General features: G+C 40.9%; 1 protein-coding gene and 1 long non-coding RNA gene across 4 annotated transcripts in view; one reads left to right on the forward strand and one right to left on the reverse strand.

Annotated features, from left to right (window-relative positions):
- On the reverse strand, positions 1-14,177 carry LOC122990358. Its single transcript, XM_044363693.1, has 6 exons — positions 13,214-14,177; positions 10,217-10,740; positions 8,762-9,371; positions 5,597-8,080; positions 3,313-3,448; positions 1-894 (listed from the first exon to the last, which is right to left on the reverse strand). Exons 1-6 carry the CDS (start codon positions 13,591-13,593, stop codon positions 634-636), a joined length of 4,395 nt encoding a protein of 1,464 aa, XP_044219628.1. The 5' UTR covers positions 13,594-14,177; the 3' UTR covers positions 1-633.
- Positions 14,110-17,761, forward strand: part of LOC122990360 — an 8,226-nt gene continuing 4,574 nt past the window's right edge. For 2 of the 3 annotated variants that reach the window (XR_006405330.1, XR_006405331.1), the window contains exons 1-2: positions 14,110-14,196; positions 14,783-14,912. This is a non-coding gene — a long non-coding RNA (uncharacterized LOC122990360). Of the gene's footprint in view, positions 14,197-14,782; positions 14,913-15,812; positions 15,915-17,761 lie in introns of those variants that run through there. The other variant, XR_006405332.1, reaches the window with a different exon arrangement.

Consider the following 17,761-nt stretch of genomic DNA (forward strand, 5'->3'; position numbering starts at 1 on the left):
AGTTAACCTTTGTGCACTTGACATTTCATGGAGCTGTTTGAGATAAACCGTTTGAAAATATTGTGAAAAAATGTTGGTTTGTTACACTTCAACAGCTCTAATTCCAATGTTGCATTTTAAAGGTTACTTGAGATCTTATTTCTCATTTCGATCTTATATCTTCCTCTGTTCTTCCCAAAAAAGTGTTTTCTCTAGCCTCTATTTTATTTTATGCATTTTATGTAAAAAGCAATGAGTTTAAATTTTAAATTGACAGCAGCTGACTATCTTAAATTATTCTAGTAAGCACAGCTAAAATAATCATTTGCATCTGCTTTGATGAAAGCTTCTCTCTTTGTACTTCTTGTTGTTTTTCATTCGTGCCAAATTGGGACCAGCATGCATGTTGGGTAAATTTGTGTATACATCAACAGGGCAGTATTAGCAGTGAGAAGACCTGGATAGTTGTGAGATCCAGTTTTGTGGAGCACTTGTTTGACTTTATTGCACCTGCCTCTAGAGTGATTCCCAATCTTAAATAATTACCCTGTTTATCACCTACGCTCACATTTACAACTAATCGAGGAAACACTATACTAGAGGTCACTGATCATACATCATGTGCAGTACGCCGTACACACCCTGGTACTGTTGTCACTTATGTCTAGAGCGCACTTGAAGCAGCGTGGGTGTCTGCTCCATGATCCGCAGCAAAAGATTATCAATGTAGTCCTCTAGGTCTCGAACTTGCGCCTTGACCTTTTTCAGCTCGGCTTCACATTTCCCCAGCTGTGCCCCCTGCTGCTCGGAGGCCGCCTGCTGCTTCTGCATGTCCATCTCCTGCTGCAGCAGCAGGGAGATCAGCTCCATGTTGGTCAGGTGCTGGTACTGGGCAGAGTGGTCCACTGTCACCTCCTGCAGCAGAGAGGATAGCAACAGTGTCGATATGCAGGAAACCCTATGTAGGTGTGTGAAACTGGCCTGTAAATGTCACAATTAAATTACGCTTATTCACTTTCTTGCAGAGTTACAGTGGACACCGCTCTCATATTTGTCCCCTCAATATGGAGCTGGCAGCTAGTTAGCTTAAAGATCCCCTCCAGACATGTATAAAAATACTCTGCTTGGAACAATAATGTGTGTGATATGGTTTTTCCACAAAAAAGTATAATTAGCACATTAACACACTTAAAAAATGACATCTACTCCTTCCCTCTCATTACAAATTCTAGAAGCTATGAATATGCTAATATATTTCATTTCAGAAGTTTTCTTGCTGGAGACAAGATGTTTCCTACTTCACTGTAAAGTCCATTTTATGTGTTTGTGCGCGGAAGGGTTCATGTTTCCAACTCTCACTTGTGTAAATTGAATACTGGACTACGATTCCCGCACCTTAAAATCAGATTTTCAATGAGCTCAAAGAAACTTTCCCACTTTCCGCAGATGAATATGAAACAAGCCCTCTAGTGTCAAACTCTGCACATGCATCATTCTGTAAAGTGAAGCTCAAACATCCAATTGTAGAAACAAGAAGATAAACATATTTTTGAGACTTTAAGTTAGCATAAAGGCTAAAAGCAGGGAGAAACAGCTAGCCTGGCTCTGTCCAAAAATACACTGCGGATTTAGTACGGATTGAACAAGACATAACATCAGGCTAGTCAGGCTAGCTAGATGCTTTAACCATCACTTCATTAAACATCTCACCAAAGGACTGCAGTTGAAAATTGGCCAGCTGGCTAACACTGGCACATGTAGAGAAATGTTAATTAATGTGCATTGTCCTTATGAATAAATAAGCTAAACTATCCCTCACCTGGCTGTGACTTCATATTTAATTTAATGGGAAAATAAAAACAAACAAATAGTGGTATAAATCTCCTCATCCAACTAATCTAATTTCCTAAATATGATTAAAATGTCGAGCTTACTCGGATATTAAATGGCTTACTATGACACCCTGAAGAAAAAAAAACAATTTTCAGTTGCAGGTGGTAAAATTAAAGTGAGTCACAGGCAACAATGAAGTCATCACAACATTCACGCTCCTGCAGTGCATTTATTACAGTAACACCATGTGCACAGCTGCTGTTAATAAATGCTCATGGAAGCATTAAATAGTCTGCAGACCTAATGGCTTTCTGTGATTTAGTATGACATGGTGGTAATAGAGATTGATTGTGATTTTTTCAATCCTGTTTTCCGATAGGTGACTTACTAATGGTAGCCTGCAGACCAACTCTAATCTACCCCAGTTTTATTTAACCATGAAGAGACAATTTTTCAGTCATGGCTGATTTTGGTGTTAAAACTTCAAACACAGAGCTATAAAACAACCAATATCATTTAGTCTCTTTTGCAACATTGTTAGCACATAGACTGATCCAACTAAACTGAAAACAGACAAACCCATTTAGCCCAGTTTTGAAGGATGTGATGCAGCAAATTTTCACTGGCAATATGAATAAGTTTTAATTGATTTGGCAACCTTTTAAAGACTATTTGAAAAAGCAAGCTCATGATCTGTTGATGAAAGCACAACATTTCAGGACATCCTATTACATCCTTTTTTTAGCAATGATTGAGTGTTTTAGTTTGCTCTCTTAATATTATCATATCTATTTTCTTCCTTTCATCTATCTATTAATCTATTTATCTACTTTTTGTCTGTCTAAAATAGGTTTAATTACTCTTTTATGTGAACATATTTATGTGCATGAAAAAAAAACACATTTTGATTCCCCGCTGGATCTTTGTCAGGTGCAAATGTTGTCTTGATTCATAAAATCCAGAAATGCTTGGATTGCTAAGTATTTCCTCCCCATCACATTTACAACCACTGTAGAAATGTGTAATAGAAAAAAAAGTCCACATAATTGTTAGACGTATCAAAAAAGGCAATAACACTTCACGTCTGTTCATTTTCAGGTTCGACTGACGATGGCGCAACCTAGAAACCCTTATTCAGGCCAAAGAATTATGTCACACTTGAGAGGAGTAATGGGATCAGTATTTCTCTCGTCAGTGTTGGAAGTAACCTCAGTCTAACAGAGAGCTGGTAGGTACAGTAGCAGCTGCACACTGTCACTGTTTTTTCTGGTGGACTCTCTCCCCATGGTGGTGATATGATTACTGTGACAACTTAACTTAAACAGAAGAAACATGAAAATACATCACTTTATTGTATGTCATAGTTTTAGCTCCTGAAGGTTCTGTAATGAATAAACAAACTGTCATGTCCCAGTGAAGTAAAAAGGTTATTTATACTGTGTATGGAAGGTTATAAAGGCTTCATAAAGGACTATTAGTTTTGTTTTTGTTGCACAGTACCTGACTTTTCTCAGGTTCAGCTACAGCCTGGTGGGCGATGCGTCCAGGGTGGATGGTAGACTTGAGTTTCTCCAGAACTGAACGACCCTCCTTCTTTTCTGATTGGCTTGAGGTTAATGGCTTCACTGGATGGGGTCTGCAAAGTAAAGAGGTCAGCACTAGCACTTCAACACGGATATACTCTATGTTTACTATACAGTAAGTGCAAAACTGTTGCCTACCAACTGAAACACACTGCATCCTAGATGGTGAAATGATAGCTGGTTACTGTATTTCACTTCATTCAGCAGATATTAATGACCTCCACACATACTTCCCAAAAAACTCTCAGAATATCAAAGCATGAAAAAAATCTGACCTGCCACTCCATAAAGAAAGAGAGAAGAAAATTTGTCATTTAAATTGTATTAGGGCTGCAACTAATGATTATTTTTGATTAATCAATCAATCATATAGTCTATTGTCAGAAAATAGTGAAAAATGCCTGTTATAATCTCCCACAACTCAAGGAGATGTAGTCAAATGTCTTGTTTTGTCCAACCAACAGTCCAAAACACAAAAATATTCAGTTTACTGTCATACTTGACAAAGAAAAGCAGAAAATCTTCACATTTGAGAAACTGGAACCAGATAAGTTTTGTAATTTTTGCTTGAAAAATGACTAAAATTATGTGTCATTTATCAAAATATTTGCACCTTGATTTTCTGTCGATGGACTAATCGATTCATTGACTAATTGTTGCAGCTCTAGTAGTATCTACTGTTAATTGAAGCCATATAGGAAATGCAAATTGAGTGACACTTTGCTCCAGGGGGATGTGATACTGTTGAGGGGGAACACATACTCAACAACAACAGGGGGGAAATGCTTAGAAACAGAAAAACCAGAATTCAAATTAACGCTACTCTGTGATCACAGCAGAAGGACAAGCTGAGTTCCTGACAAAACACTTTGCATTGTTTTCTTGTAGATGTTATTATTAGCACGTTCTAAAAATGGGAGATTTAAATGGCTGAGCAGCAGTGACTCTATGATCCTCCTGTCTGTTTGATTGTTTGTTTCTGAACTAACAAATGTTTGACAGCATGTTTCTGAATATGAACCTGCATCTCTCCTGTACATGTACAAACATCATAGTAACAAATAGTTGGTGGATACCTGAACATATACATTTATAATTTACTTTCTGTGATGCACACTAAAAATCAATGGGTTAAATTTACCCAGTTTGGGTCATTATAGCACCAATACAACATTTACCCAGTAGAAATCTGTTATTTTGACCCAGTGTTACACACAACAAGATTTAGCTAAAAACAGTCACAAACTTACTGTTTCTCATACAAAACAATGTGCATATGACATTCAAAAGATACACAAGTTATTAACAATCAATAACAAACTGTGATATGTAAGTTTAAAAAGAGTAGAGTAGATTATAACAAGCTTTATTTGGGTAAATAACCTTACAGTAAAATAAAAATAAAAAATAACCCAAAAACAACCACTTGTCTTGAGTGGCTTTCAGGATATTGTGTTGGTTCTATATTGACCCAAACTGGGTAAAATTTTAACCCAGTCATTTTTAGTGTGTGAAACTTAGGTGCACCACTAGAAATTTTAGGTCTCCTGAACAGCTCTGACACAATAAATATCTATAATTCCTGGCATGTTCTCTACTTTTTCCTAAGTATATATCATATGTAGGGGTGTCGACCTTTATTGCCCTTGTTTCTTGGGATTCTTGGGAAGCCATAAGTGTAAAATTACAATTACAGTGACTTAGACGTAACCTCTGACCAAGATTGCTGTCTCATGATCTGAAAAAAAAAAAAAATCACATTTTCTAGTAGTATAATAAACCCCTATGGGAGAAATGGCTGTTAGCTTTCACTTATTATTTCTAGATATCAGACTGTCTGGACATGATGTAGCAGGTGGTCAAAGCAGCCGCGAAAGAGGCAGAACGAAGTGGACGAAAAATAAAGTAGCCACCGAGGAACTGAAACATGAGATGAATAACATAAATGTGACAAGAACAGTGCACAGCAAGAATCATCCAACTTCCTTGGATGTAAAGACAGAACCTATGATGGCATGAACGCATTCAGCACAAAACAAGCCAGGCCAACAGTAAAAAAGGTATCAGAGCAACCAAAACAACAACAAAAAATACCATTTGCATGTTTTGCAGTGTATGTAGAAATCTGTTTTTACAGATTGTAAGTACCTACATATGTCTAAAGAGGAGTTTAGTGCGTATCCTAGTGCGAGGGTTCTCACCTGCTCTCCTGATGGGGCAGGTTGCTAGCTGGCTGTGTCTCCTCAGGCAAAAGTGAGTGCCGTGCATCGACCAGGGGCTGGTCAGTGGTGGAGGTGGTAGAGTAGGAGGAAGAGGAGGAGGTGTAGGGGGCCACGGCCAGAGAAGTACTGGCTCCAGCACTGGGCGGCCCCATGCTTGAGGGATGTATGGAGGGGCAACAGACAGGGGTAGGGTGGAGCTTAGCCTGTGCATCAGCTGACGGGGGCAGTGCAGAGGGGATGGGAGAAGAGGGTTCAGGCTCTTGCAAAGATTGCCCAATCTTTGACTTTGAAGGGGTTCTCAGGTTCGGGGCTACTTTTGCATGAAGGTCTTCAAAACTGATCGCAGAGGGTTTTCCTTCCGCTAGAAGTAACGATGTGTCATCTTTTGAACATATTTGTGATATTGTATTCAGCTCATTGTGATAGTTTTGATCTTTGTCTGTGCTGTCTACAAGAGAATCTGCCTGTTTATCTAATGCCAGTAAGGAAGAAAGAGCTGATTTAGTGGGCTGATAAGTCAATGGTCCTTCACTGGCTTCTGAAATATTTTGAACAAGGGACAACAACTGTTCAAACTCTCTGTCTCCACTTTTGTTTTGGCTTGTGAGACTGCCGCTGCTGTTTGCTCTGGACACTCCTTTTGGTCTAAAACGTGCACTAACCACCCCTGAAAATGACTCTGCCTGGTTAAGTGTGGCTAACTTAGCTTGTGGGTTTCCGTTATCATCGCAGTCATTTTTTGTCTTTTTAAAATCATCAAAATTTCTTGTTTTATCTTCAGGTGGATTAGATGTTTGATTTTGTGATGACAAAGCAGCAATCTCGCTGCTGCTTACCCTGGAGTTACCATTCGATGCCAGCTCACATCGACAATCCTGGCAATTGTTTTGGCAAACTGGAGAGACTTTGCACAGTTTATTAGACGATGCAGTTATTTCAAAGGAAGAGTTCATCTCTGGTATGTAGGTGTCCTTTAAAGTGAAAATATCCTCGGGTGAGGTCACCATCTCCTGGTGGGAAACGGCTATCTGTGAATCTTGTGTCACTAAGCTGTTGAGGCCTTTGAGAGTATCAGTTACCTCTGATGGAGTGGATCCATCAGAATCAATGAAACCAAAATCGGAATGATTCACATTCATGTTCAGATCTCCTAAGGTCAGTGAGAAAGACACGTTATTGTTTATGCATGTGGTTTCAGCTGGATTAATGGTAGAGGAATCTTTCTCCTCTACTGGAATGGAGGTAATACCTGACTGAGCGGGAGTAGCAGATATCTTCAAAAGGTCAGCAACAGTCATCTCACTATCAAGAAGCATTTTTGGTACTGAGTTCTGACATGCGGTCTTATTCCCAGCAGTCTCCTCAGCGTTCAATGATAAATGATGATTGTTTACTTTGGGCTGTCCATAGTTTCCTCTGCATATACGCCCATATAAGTCTTGTTCAAACAGCATCCCTCCCCAGCAGTCAGTCTCATCTTCCAGAGGTTCATACTTGAACTTTTTCAGTTTTTCTTCGGACAAACAACTCGGTGAAGTAACGTTTGTGTATGGTTGAGACTGAGCACTGAGGGAATCAGAGGTCTCGCTGCCATTGTGAGGGTCTGGTGATACACTCGGTGTGTTTCTTTTGCATTCTCCTTCTCTTCCACGTAATGACGCCGCACCGGTCTGTGAGAGGAGGCAGGCTTCTTTATGGACAGCTAGCTCTTGACCTCTATGCAGCCAACCATCAGAGTATATCTCATTCACTGAAGTCCTTAAAAGTCTCCTTGGAGGCAAAGGTGGAGGCTCCTCTTCACATGTTCGCAGCTCTTGTGCGTGATTACTGGTGTTGTTGTTAACTGGAAGACAACCGTGTCTATGGGGGGACGTTGGGCTGGTTCTCTGTTGCCTCTGAGAAAGTCTTCCTTTAGGTGAGTTGAGTCTGCTAGAGGCAAAAGCATCAAAGGAGTCCTCCCATTCGCCTGCACTCTCCGACATGGAGGGAGGGGCAGAGTGGTTGGGGGAGTTATGTGGTGCCTCTTTGGGTAATAACACAGGGAGGGATATCTGCCTAGCTACTGGCCTGGGGCGCTCCCGCTTTATGGAAGCCATATTCGTAGCATTAACATTGTGAGCAGGGCTGGGAGTGCAGTGCTGCGAGGGCAGAGTAGTGTAATGAAACGGGGATGAGCCAGAAGAGGAGCAAGGCGCAAAAGGAGGCGACCTCTGCGACTCTTCAGCTATGAGCTCCTCAAAAAAGGGGTTTCGCTGCAAACGTGGGAGGAAAGGGTTGGAGGGGGAGATGGGTGTTGAGGAGGGAGAGGAAGAGGGCGTGATGGGATTAGTGTGATTCCCGTCATTGGGTGAGACATGACCGGTGGAGGCAGAAGGAGAGGAACACTGAGGGGGTACAGGGGAGCGAGGAGGGAGGGGAGGGGATACATCTGAGCTGCTTTCTACCTTAGGAGAAACTTCCAGCCTGTGGAGGAAAATAGGGCACAATAGTCCTCTTAGTTAATGGCGTGCCAGGTTACCAAACGGGGAACATCTTTCTTACACAAACAGAAAAGACAACCAAAATATTAGTTGATATTCCACAACAAAGTGGGACATTTCTGCTTGCCTAACGTCAGTCTTTAAACATCAGTAGATATAAAATTGGCCAAATGAGAGAATTATGGAAACAGTAACACAAATTAAATCAAAAAAGCAAAGCACATTTGCAAAATAATCAAGCAGAAAATAAATAATGCATTGTAGCCATTCAAGACCATCTGCAGTTATTCTGTTGGGTGAGCTCATATCAACATGGAATGATTCTCATCACATCCTTTAGCACTTAAAACATTTTTTCTACACCACAGTGACATTGCATCTTTAATAGGAAAAACAGACACACTGAAAAATAAAATTGGAATGTGGAAGTGCTATTTGAGGAAAACATAGTATGAGATGATGATACGGCATGGTTGTAAAATGGAGAAAAGTATGAGTTAAATCAATTCCATTTTCAAATGAGCAGGGAGCAGAGCAAACACTGAACTCAGGACACCCAACTGAATACAGGCCTCCCATGTGCCTGTTGTTGTGCCTGGATAGGAGGTTCATTCATCAAACACTGTGGAGCCCGGAGGCCAGCCTGTAAATGATCCTGACTCACCTTGGTTTGTTCTGGGAGTCACCGGAGCCAAACCAGCCTCTGAGCCTTCCTTCAGATGTCGTACCAGCCTGGTTGAGGTCCGACTTAGCCGGGAGAGAATCACTCCTCCCTCCAGAGAATAACGTCTTTCTTAGCTTCCTCCCTTTGTCAGATGAATCGGCAGCAGAGGAGAGGATCGGCATCGCTGCCTGCACAGGGTGACCCCCTGTCTGACCTTCCTGAATTGGGGAAGATGACACCTGAGCTTCCTTTTCCTCCTCCTTTTCATCTTTCTTCATCTTGTCAAAGGACCAGCGTCGACCCTCTGCGAAGGAAGCTTTCTCTTCACTTCGCTTGGTGAGGTTCTGCAGAGAACGAGAGAGCGGGGAGCATTTCTCCAGCAGGACCAGCTTGGACGGGAGGGTGCTTGAGCTCCTTGGAGTTGATGGCTCGGAGTCATAGACGTGACTTCCATTTATACACAAGGAAGACTTGGACTGAGTCATGGTCTGACCCTTAAGAGACTCCACTGTAATATTTGCTCGAGGGAAGGCTGTTGTGATCTTGCTAGCTTCATCGCTGAAGGCTCGCTTGTGTGTAAGAACCTTTGTGGTGTGCTGGCTGGTGAGCACTGTTGGAGGGAAGAAATGGGTTATGAAGAACAAGATAACACACTGCATGTTTATATTCTGAACACAGGTAAATCTGAGAAAAGGTATTAAATCTATACACTGTTTGAGGAGGACGACACTCAATACCTTGCAGTTTTCTTTCAAACTTCTGCCTTAAAACATCTTGTTCACCAACTTGCTGATACATGCATGGCTTATATTATCAACCAATTTTAGCTTCTTGCACATTTACTGGTATTGCCATATATGTTGACAGATAAGTAACATATTGCAGTACAGAAATGCCAAAGATATGTTCACGGTAGACACATTTTTGTGTTCATGTAGATTCCCATCACTCACAGTAAGAAGCTGATTGAGTAAATATTTTTTCAAGGCCTTTAATTATGAAATTTAATGGATCCTTATCAAAAATGTTTTTTATGTGTTTACATTAAAAAGCAAATGTGCCAACTAATATACTGTTAGCATAACTCAAACACTGATATTAATATCAACCCCCATAGTCTTGGTTGGGTTCTCATCTGTGCTGACTACAGAGGGAACGATAACATTTCGTCAGGGTTTCCTAATCTCGTCTCGTGATCAATTTCGATCTAGATAAGAGTGTAAAGAGCAGCCACACTCATTAAAAATATGGAATTTGATGTGTGAAAAAGTACTTCTGCTTATATACTGTACCCCAAAGGTTAATTCTTTAATTCTAATTTTAATTTTTATGGAGGAGGTGAGATTTATTTCCAGCGAGGAGACCCATCTCCACTGTAGAACACTGTGGTAAAACTTGACTTATCAACAGTCACCAGCTTCCATGTTCATGCACTTGAATGATTTCAACGCCTACCTTTTTTAGCCAAATCTGCCTCTCCATAGTGGGTGTCCACTCTCACTTTGCTTGTGTAGATGGGGGAGCTAGGAGGATCTGATAGCAGACTGGGTGGAGGGCCGGGGTTATCACTGGCAATGGAGGAGACACTGCTCTCTGAAGCCAGCGATGAGCATGACCTGGTGTCAGACGACTTGCGTAGCCTTCCTTTGAAAAAATCTTTCACCTTACTCTTCTTCTCCTCTGCTATCTCCACATCTCGTGACTCTACCACCCCTGTGCTCTCCTCTCCAAACGGCTGCCCGAGGGATCCCGACAGGGCGGCATAGCGACCGGGCACAATGGCAGAGGAAGACTCCAAATCCCCCCTCTTCCTCCCTGTGACACGATCCTTGAGCTTGCCAAAAGCAGAGCGTGGTTTGTCCTTCATGGTGAGGTCGAACATACTGGCTGTCATGTTGTTGCGTGTGAACTGGACGGTCACCTGAAGTTCACCACGTTCCTTTTCCTTTCTTCCTGCTTTAGAGTTTAGCTTGAACCATCTAGAACAATAAAAGAAAAGGGACAGTTAACATCCACACGGTGACAATTAATCTTATAGTACAGCCTGAAATAAATACAGTAACATACAAACATGACTTTATCAGAATATCTTATGTGTAATGCTATCTGTTTAACGCTTACAGCAAAAGTTACATGTGTTATCAGGCCATTCGCTGGGACAAAATGAACAACAAAAAACATTGATTTCCTTTTGGCAATGCTTTCCACATATTACATAATCTGGAACTACTGCTCGGGGGGTTGTGTTCAAAATTGGACCACTGTCTTTGACAACAAACTGTTTTACAAGTCCCAGAGCAGGAAATCACAACACAAATTCCTGGAGGTCCACCCACATACACCTGGCGTTTGTAGGACATGGACAATATGAGGAGTCAACCAATGAAATCCTCCGTCTGTTCCTGCCACCTAAGTCTTTGGAGTCGACTGGAGAAAATGTTGTTGAGCCAAAACTAACAGCAGGAATTCAGTGTGAGTTTCACTGAGCGTAGAGAGAGGAGAGAGGGCGGAGAGGCCACAATTAAAGCCAGATGTGCCATATTGCTTTACTCTATTCTGCTCATGGTGGAAATGTCTCGCATATTATTGGTGAGCTGTTACATCACCTGTGGCATACGGTCACTGAGTGCTTCAAAGTCTCATGATCAGGCAAATTAGATAACAGTCGAAGCCAGATTTTCAAGATGCCCTGTCCAACTTATTCTTATAGTATGTAGCTCAGTCACAACTAGAGATCCTGAGTTTGACTGTTTCATGAGTTGCATCCATTCAGTTTGCTAAATAAAACACATGTAATGACTAATCTGAACGCTTGTGTTTTAGTTTGTTGTACAAATGACAACTTGTCAACTTATAACAGCTGGGTCAGTCAGAGTTAATGATAATAACACGAATAAGTGAGCAGTTTCACTGAATAATGTTGCACCTTTGGCCAAATATATCAACAACTATATAGTGTAGAGGTCCAAAAATAGCTATTGACACTTTCTACCTTGTCTCTTTCCTCTTTCACTTGGCTTCAGTTTATCATTCCTTTACCAGAACCACTGTGGTTCTTTCATTTTTAGTGACTTATGTTCAGCTGTGCCAGCAGGGTAAAGTTGGGGAACTTTTATAGAGAAACCATAACTCAAATGTACTGTATAGGAAAGGTGGTGAACTCTGTCTGTCCAGTGTCTAACTCAATGTAGGACTTCAATTCCCACAATCCAACTCTTTGTCTTATATCACTGCTAACTAGACTGTGTGAGGTGAAGACTTTTTGTATTGCGTCAATTTTACCTCTGAATCACTTTGTATATGTGTGTTTGTGTGTAGCAGTCACATTCTTACTTACTATGGCAAACCTAAACCACACAGTAAACACTAAACTACACATTTTCAGTCACGGTTCATCAGTGGTGCAACTACCACACTATAGTGCACTGGCTCACCATCCATTACAATAATTGCATGAGTTACTAGAAATGTGTGTTTTTATTTTGATAAATTCTGGCCTTGGGTGACCAACACTTATTTTGTTATTTTTTTTACCTCCCTGCAATTTTCAAAAGTGGAGTTAATGGACCACATCCAATGCAATATTTATATCTGAGCATGGAAGTAGAGGTTTCTATTTCAATTTGGCAGATATACACGTTTCTAAAAGCCACCACTGGATACTAGATTGACCACAAGATGGATAAAGAATGACACAATGTCCTGTTGTTTCATCCATGTTCTATAAGCAAACATCAAATAAACACACAATTAGGTCAGTGCTAAGAGGCCAAGAGTGTGTTATATAGTGAGTATTTCAAAATATAAAAAAGTATTTGAGGAGAATGTGCATTGTGCATAAGGACTAAGGTTTTTTTTTAGCTAAAAATCATTAGCCTACTTGTCCCACAGTTGAAACTGCATCTCATCTTGTTGCTCTGCAGTGCATTGTGGGATGTGCTGCTGAAGTAACCTACTAATGGATATCTACTCAGAGGGCCAGAATTTTATGACCCCATATGCATTTAGAGTTCAAGTAGTGGCAGTTTTATAAACCCTGTGTCATCCTGCAAAACAGAACAACAGCTGATGTCACTGATCAACTCTGATCTGTCCGTCCTCTTGTTGGGGTTGATCTGCTGATCAGTGAGATCAGCTGTTGGTGTTTTGGAGTGGAGATAGCTACAGCACATGGTTGAGAGTCAGGGGGAAGTGTCAAAACAAAGCCAGGTGCATGAGATAGAAAAGGTGAGAAAACTATCCCCAAAATATTCAATGAATTTACATTATTTAGATTAAGAACAACTGCTGGAAAAGTTAATTACCCTTCTCCAGTAGGCTACTGTTCATGACTTAACCAAAGTCTGACATAAAGGATGACACATTACTTCTCATATGTGATCACTTCCCTTCATATACTGTCATGTGTCATGCAGGCTGCGTAAAAAAAAAAAAACTCCAAACACAACCTACTCGTCTCTTGGACACATTCCGTCATGAAATATCTTATCAAGAGGGATGATGGTTTGACCGAGAAACACGTCAAGTCCTATGAGCACCCGGTGCATAACCGTAAGGACCAGATCTCCGCTCCCCGGGGGATGGGCGCTCCGGCCGCCGTCCTCCAGGATGCCGGGGAGCAGCTCGAAGCAGCACTCCTCGTTCCACTCCGGCACCGCCGCCTTCTCCACCAGCCCGGTGGTGTACTTCTCCTTCCCCACCTGGATGATGGTGTAGAGGTAGCGGCTGCCGTGCTTGCCCTTGGTTCGCAGTCCTCTCGCGCGGAGGACGGTGACATTGACGTGAGTGGGCACCCATCGCTGATCATCGTCCAGATCTATCAGTGACATCATCTTGCACCGCGAGACGGGGGCGCAGTAGTTATCTGTGTGTCCCTTAATAATCGTGGCTTCACTCAGTCGCGTGTCTCATCAGTTGATTGGAGAGGGGGGGGGGATCATCCCCTTCACGTTGCGCCAGACTCCCCGCGCTGCGCAAAAAAAAATACCTCTGCAGAATATCTCCAAAGTCCGCCGAGCCTCTGAGGGGTTTACCCGAGGTCAGTTTCCAGGCAGCACACCGGGCCTATGTTGAACTTGAAGCTCTGCATGCCATTCCCAAATCCAATCAATGCAAACCAAGTTAGGCCAGCTGCGTGCAGAAATCATCCCAAGTCCATCCTGCGCATACGTCGCATCAGTAGTTTACAGTCCGAAATGTGCTCATTGTGCTCACGGCCCGCCCTCCTCCACAGCACCAGGCCCGCATACAGCGAGAGAGATGCCGCAGAATTAAAGAGAAACACCCAACAAACAGATCAGACGGTCTATTTTACCGACACGCACGCCGCTGAAAGGCTGAACTGAACACAGACACGAAGAAAAGCACAACTCGTCTTTGTCTGAACAGAGGAAGATGCGGTTAGAGAAGTTTCTGGGCGTTACCCTCCGTGAAAAGTAAATATTTACCAAGTCATCCTAAAATTCTTTGATTTAATTAACTGCAGTGTTTTCAGCCATCTGTAATTCTTAAAGCATTTCAACGTGCAGTGATGGTTAAAGAAAAAATGTAAAGAAACCATTTGAAATAATGGCAAGGACAAATTAGGCAAATTAATTGAACTATATTAACGTTAATTGAAAAATGAAAAATGCAAGAAGATAATTGAATTTGAATGGTTAATTGGCTCTTAAGGATGACCACTCAAGAGTTTTATTCATGAACATATGAGTGTATTACACTTTTTTGTGGGCAGGCTTGTGCATAACAGCTCAGATTTACAGTACAGTCGTTTATTTTTATTGATATTGTCTTGAAATGAGCTTCTACGGATGGACTACAGTAAACTACTGTCATCCTTGCAAGTGCGACGCCATCTAGTGGAATTCAGCAGAAATTCAGTATGATGGAAATCTGCACAAAACAGAGCAAAACAACAAACTGTATGACAAACAAATATTGAAGACTCCCAGATGTTTATTTCAGAAAGCAGGTTTCACAGACTCTGAGCCTAAACTCTTAACTCTGAGTTTTCTGTTTCAGAAAAGCTGATCAGAGTTTGTTCAATCAACTCTGAGTATGATCACTCTGAGTGAAGCCATTGACTGTACGTGGTGAATGAGAACAGCCATCGTCAATGGAGCTCCGATAGTACGGGTCACCATGGCAACAGGTAAATAAAAGGCAGATCCTCCATTTGAATCCAGTGGACGTAGAGATATTAATGCATGTGTGTTAACAGTGCACATTTATCTTTATCAGAGCAAAGAAAAGTGTAAGTTAACACAGTTAAGTTGAAAAATATAGTTGAAGATTTAAAAAGTATATAGATCAAAGACAGAGAGACACAGTCTGTAAGGGTAAAATACAGTAGATTTTAAAGTATTTGTACAGCATTCAGTGACTTTATTTCAGCTATTTCAACAAATGTAGTAAATTTAAACATTGTCACTGTTAAAACCTGTTAAGACTATGCACCCTATTTTAAAAATTCAGTTTCAAACTACATTCTGCAGCCGCATCACGATCCTGCTCAGTCAGAAATATTAACATATATTAACATATAATCTCCAATATTATAAGAATTATTCAAACAAGAAAGGTGATCCAGGCACTCAAAATTTAAAACAACATACATTTGACTTAGAAATTACCTATAAACCCATTTATGGGCACTTTCCATTTATGATGTACATCCATATATTTCTATGTAATCTTATCTTGTGTTTTTTCATCTTTTCATTATTTTCAATTTGTCATGTTATTCTCTGGGTCATGTGATTGCTTCCCATTGGCTGTTGCTACTATATATGCCTAGGTGATGCCACACCAGCATTGTCTGTTTTAAAGCCCTGATGAAGACCTGCAGTGGTCGAAACATGTTGGTTTTTTAATGATTTAACCACTACAATAAAGGCTTTTTAGTATTTCCTTCCTCGCTGTTACATTTTCCTATATTTGGAGTACCTGGATTGCCTTTCTTGATTGAAGCACTCTGTTTTTTTTCCACCTGACACATTTTGATCTACATTTGATTGTACAGAGCAACCAGTCATCTCTTTTCTCATTATAGGAATTATGTTCCATCAGTGCGACCAATCCCATCATGAGTGATCGAGACAATTATTCAATGATCCTACGTGTCTAAAGCTTCATACCAGTGTTTTAAATTTAAACTGAGATTACACATTATGTGCAATAAACGCTTCGGTGCAGGAGCTGCTCTAACAAACTGACAGCTGTCTTGTGTGCACAGAGTCACAGTGTTATAAAAGAACATGCAAAGGTTTTATTCTGAGCTGAGGGTGAATTCACGCTGTTAATGTAATATTTGAATGCAGCAAAAACCCGCTGTTCAAAGAAATGATTGATGTGCATAAAAGCAGTAACTTTAGAAAGTCCTGAGTAACAAACTAATATCCAACCAGGATTTTGATTCTGACATACAGTTAACCTCCGTTAATGAATGCGCTAAGATAGGCGCTTTGATTTGGACTGACTAAAGGTATAGTATGCAGGATTCATGGGTTGTGTGAATGCAGAGCTTCATCCTGTCTACCGTGGCCTCTCTGCTCTGTGTGTGTGTGTGTGTGTGTGTGTGTGTGTAGCTTAGCCCCGCCCTCAGTCAAGCAGACACACAGACCTGCAGCTCTTTATACATCCATGACACAGAGACAGAGCAGAGAGGATCAGAGGAGAGACACGGAGACAGCGACGAGTCCCGACCTCACACCCTGCACACTGTTATTGGCTGGAGGCTACACAGGCACTGTCCAAAGCCTGACGCCCAGAAGCAAAAGAAAGAAAATAAGAAAGTAAAGGCAGAAGACATACAAATACCTCCACACACTTCTAGTGGGTCATGGGGAGTGGGATTATGTTTGTATGAGTCTATACATTTTTTTTAGGGAAATCCTGCATAGTATACCTTTAAGTTAACTATTTCTGAAACTGAAAACTTAGAGTTTCTCTCATCTCAGGATTCAGAGTTTTCACTAAACCTGCTTTCTGGGATACACCCATCCTGTTATTCCATCAGCCACCAGCTGATTCCCATGTCTGCTGTCTTGGTTTAACATGGAGGCAGCCACAGTGGTGAAATTTGAAAGTGGTGAAAATTTTGGTAGTTTCACGTCTTAAAGGGGCACTCCAACAATTGTACATGTCACAGTCAAGCTACTAGTCATATAATGTCTTTTGTGTCTCTGTGGAGTCCTGTCAGGTCTGAGAAAATTACTCAAGCGCCGTCACTTGCATAATCTTAGGTTGGAAACCACCAATTTCTAACAGAAAGCCTGCATTACAAAGGAGTTTGAAAGCCATGGATATTTAGCAGAGTCTGTCAAGTTGCATTATGGGAAGTGTAGGATCCAACATTAAGAGATTTCAACACATATTTGGGACTGAGAGTCAGAATATATCGGTAGCTACTTGAGTCCCCCAACTGTATGTGCAATACTATGTGATCAGAGTAACCTTTTAATTATGACCTAGTCTTTAGTTTACACTAAAGCTGCAACTAATGATTATTTTCATTATTGATTGATCTGACAATTATTTTCTCGATTAATCATTTTATCCGTAAAAAGTCTGAAAATAGTGACAATGCCTGTCAGGTGATGTCTTCAAATGTCATGTTTTGTCCAAAATCCAAAGATATTCAGTAAACTATCATGTATGACAAAAAAGCTTAAAATCTCACATTTGTGAAGCTGCAACCAGCAAATGTTACCTTAGAAAATGATCAAAAATGCTTATTCTATTATCAAATTAGTTGCTGACTCATTTTCTGTCAATCTACCATCGCTACAGCTTACACAGCAATTTACACAATAAATTATAATGTTATTAATGCAGGAAGAAATAAAACAATTTGATTTATGATAATCTTACTGTAATAGGTATTTGTTGAAGGGAGGGGTCACTCTCTGTCTGATAAAGACCTTCCTCATGGTCTTTAGGACAGAAATTTAGTTTTTATGCAGCATCACCGGAGTTTGTGAGATGCTATGCATATTTAGA

This window comes from Thunnus albacares, chromosome 10 (assembly GCF_914725855.1).
Source record: "Thunnus albacares chromosome 10, fThuAlb1.1, whole genome shotgun sequence".
Taxonomy (NCBI): domain Eukaryota; kingdom Metazoa; phylum Chordata; class Actinopteri; order Scombriformes; family Scombridae; genus Thunnus; species Thunnus albacares.